Source organism: Dasypus novemcinctus, chromosome 10, assembly GCF_030445035.2.
Source record: "Dasypus novemcinctus isolate mDasNov1 chromosome 10, mDasNov1.1.hap2, whole genome shotgun sequence".
Lineage (NCBI taxonomy): Eukaryota > Metazoa > Chordata > Mammalia > Cingulata > Dasypodidae > Dasypus > Dasypus novemcinctus.
In genome coordinates this window covers 94,260,289-94,262,786 of record NC_080682.1, presented here as the reverse complement: position 1 = coordinate 94,262,786, position 2,498 = coordinate 94,260,289, and the positions used below count along the sequence as shown (strand labels likewise).

Below are 2,498 nucleotides of genomic sequence, written 5' to 3'. Positions count from 1 at the left end.
GAATATACAGAAACTACAATAAAGGACTTCATTTCATCTTTCAGGCATATCAGCACTAGGAAAGATAACACAGAATGAAAAGAATCAAATCAAACCATGAACCAAACCATGAAAAATCTATGAATTCAAGGAATGTTTTCTATATGGATTCATAAATGGCATTACATCATTTAGAGAAAAAGAGGTTGACACAGGAAATTTTGATATATATTCAAATTCATTCAGAGAAATCACATACTACCACCATTGTACATGGGAAATCACCCATATCAGAGTTCAATTTCCACATTTATATTGAGAAAAAATATGGAAGAAGCTATATTGGATTTGTTTGGTCTTGATACTATAGATAATAGGATTCATTAAAGGAGGGAAGAGGAAGCAGACATAGCTCATGATAATTTGGACCACCTGTGGTACATTCTTCCCAAACCGGTGGATGAATGAAAGACCAATCACAGTGACATAGAAGATGAGGACACAACCAATGTGGGAGATACAAGTATTGAGGGCCTTGGCTCTCTCTTCACCAGAAATGATACCCATTACAGTTTGAAAAATTAGGGTATAGGAGAAAAAGATGATGAGAGAGTCTGGGAAGATAGCTAAAGAGATTATAATTACAGGGTACAGTTTATTAAAAGTTATGTCCGCACAAGCTAGTTTCATGACTTCTTGGTGAAGACAGAAAGCATGGGAGAGCATATGGGAGTGGCAATATCGAAATGAAAAAAGACGCACAATTACAGGCATGATGCATATAAAACCTCTCATAAATGCCCCCACCCCTAATGCTAACACTCGAGTACTGGTGAGAATGGTAGTATATCTCAAGGGGTTGCAGATAGCATTAAAACGGTCATAGGCCATGGCAAGCAAAATACCTGATTCTACAATGGAAAGGGAGTGGATGAAGTATGCCTGGATGAAGCAGGCCATATGTTTTATTTCTCTGTGATTCAACAATAAAACACCCATTACAGTAGGCATCGTAGTCAGGGTCACCATGAGGTCTGTGCCTGCTAGCATGGCCAAGAAATAATACATGGGCTCATGGAGTCTGTAGTCATGCTTGATGAGGTAGAGAAGGGTGCCATTGCCAAGAAGCAGAGAGATGTAGACTGCAAAGAAAGGGATGGAGATCCAGTGATGAGCTGCCTCCAGGCTTGGGAAACCAGTCAGCAGAAAGGGAGCAGCACTCATATTGGGCCACATAATGGACTCACAGATGGAGAGAAGTTTTCTGGAAACTAGGAGCCTAGGAATCCAGCTTTTTCAGTGCAAAGTAACCATAGTAGCCTCAAATGCAAACTTTATACTTGGGGATAAATAGCAGATATGATGAGCATTGAATCTGCAACTATTTACCTGCAGAAGAAGAGTAGAGATTTGTAAGCTACACTACAGATAATGGCTGGTAATCTTTTCCTAATAATAAGAAAATAATTAAATGCTTTCAAATTAAAAAAAAAAACTTCATTTTTTAACGTATCAGTCCCTGCTACTGTGTAGATGCAAAAAAAATATGTATAGCAAGTGCTAAAAACAACATAAAGATAAATAAATCCAAATGGATAATAACCTTGCTCAGCTGCTTTCTCATGATGGCTGCTTTTTTTGGATAGATTTAATTTTGATTTTATATTTCACAATCCTGTTAAAACATTTTCATTTGAAAAACTTATTTTTTGGTTCCTTGTGAAAATTGGATTTGGTCTTTTTTGGAATTCAACAAACATTATCATCATCTCCAACTGTATTATATATTAACAGTTAACAATTTTCTAGCACCTGGCTATGGAAGTGTTTCCCACAGACCAGCTTCCTATAGGAAACATGCGGACAGGTCAGTGTGCAGCTGTAGACTCCACTTCTGTCCTGCTAAATCAAAATTTACATTTTAACAAAATCCACAGGTGATTCATGTACACAGTGGCATTTGAGAAGCACTGTTTTAAACATTTCATCTCTATTTCTTTTTTAGAGATAGAAGCCTTTTAATTCTTAACATGATTTACTCATTATCTCCAAATCTCCTCAAAAACATTATTTTTCATTACACATTTGCCATTCATTGGTTATCTTTCTTGCCTCTTGTCCATTTCAAAATGATTTGACAAGGAGCAGAGGTGGCTCAAGTGATTAGGCACCTCCCTCCCACATGGGAGTCCCCTGGTTCAGTTCCCAGTGTCTCTTAAAAAAGAAGATGAATGTGTGTGTGGGAAAATAAATAAAAATCTTAAAAAAATAATTTGACAAAATTGAATTCTCATACTTTTCTCTATGTCTCTGATGAGGCCTATGGGTGGGAAGCTCTTCATCTCTTTGTAGATAACCTAAGCTGTCTGTGACTTGTGGGTGTGGAACGGTGAGAGGCTGCAGTCCTGCCCTTGCTGACCATGGGAACGACTCCAGTCCCAGGAAACAGTTTAGCAATGCAAACTCTATAAACTTTAAATATTCAAGGAAAATGCAAACCAAATGTGCTAAAAGCTTAT

The 2,498-nt window shown here is 37.5% G+C and overlaps 1 protein-coding gene across 1 annotated transcript; it reads right to left on the bottom strand.

The window, feature by feature from the left end:
- Nucleotides 1–276: 276 nt before the first annotated feature.
- On the bottom strand, nucleotides 277–1,215 carry LOC101439017 (olfactory receptor 51B2). Its single transcript, XM_004477621.2, has one exon. It carries the CDS (start codon nucleotides 1,213–1,215, stop codon nucleotides 277–279), a length of 939 nt encoding a protein of 312 aa, XP_004477678.2.
- Between the last annotated feature and the right edge of the window lie 1,283 nt (nucleotides 1,216–2,498).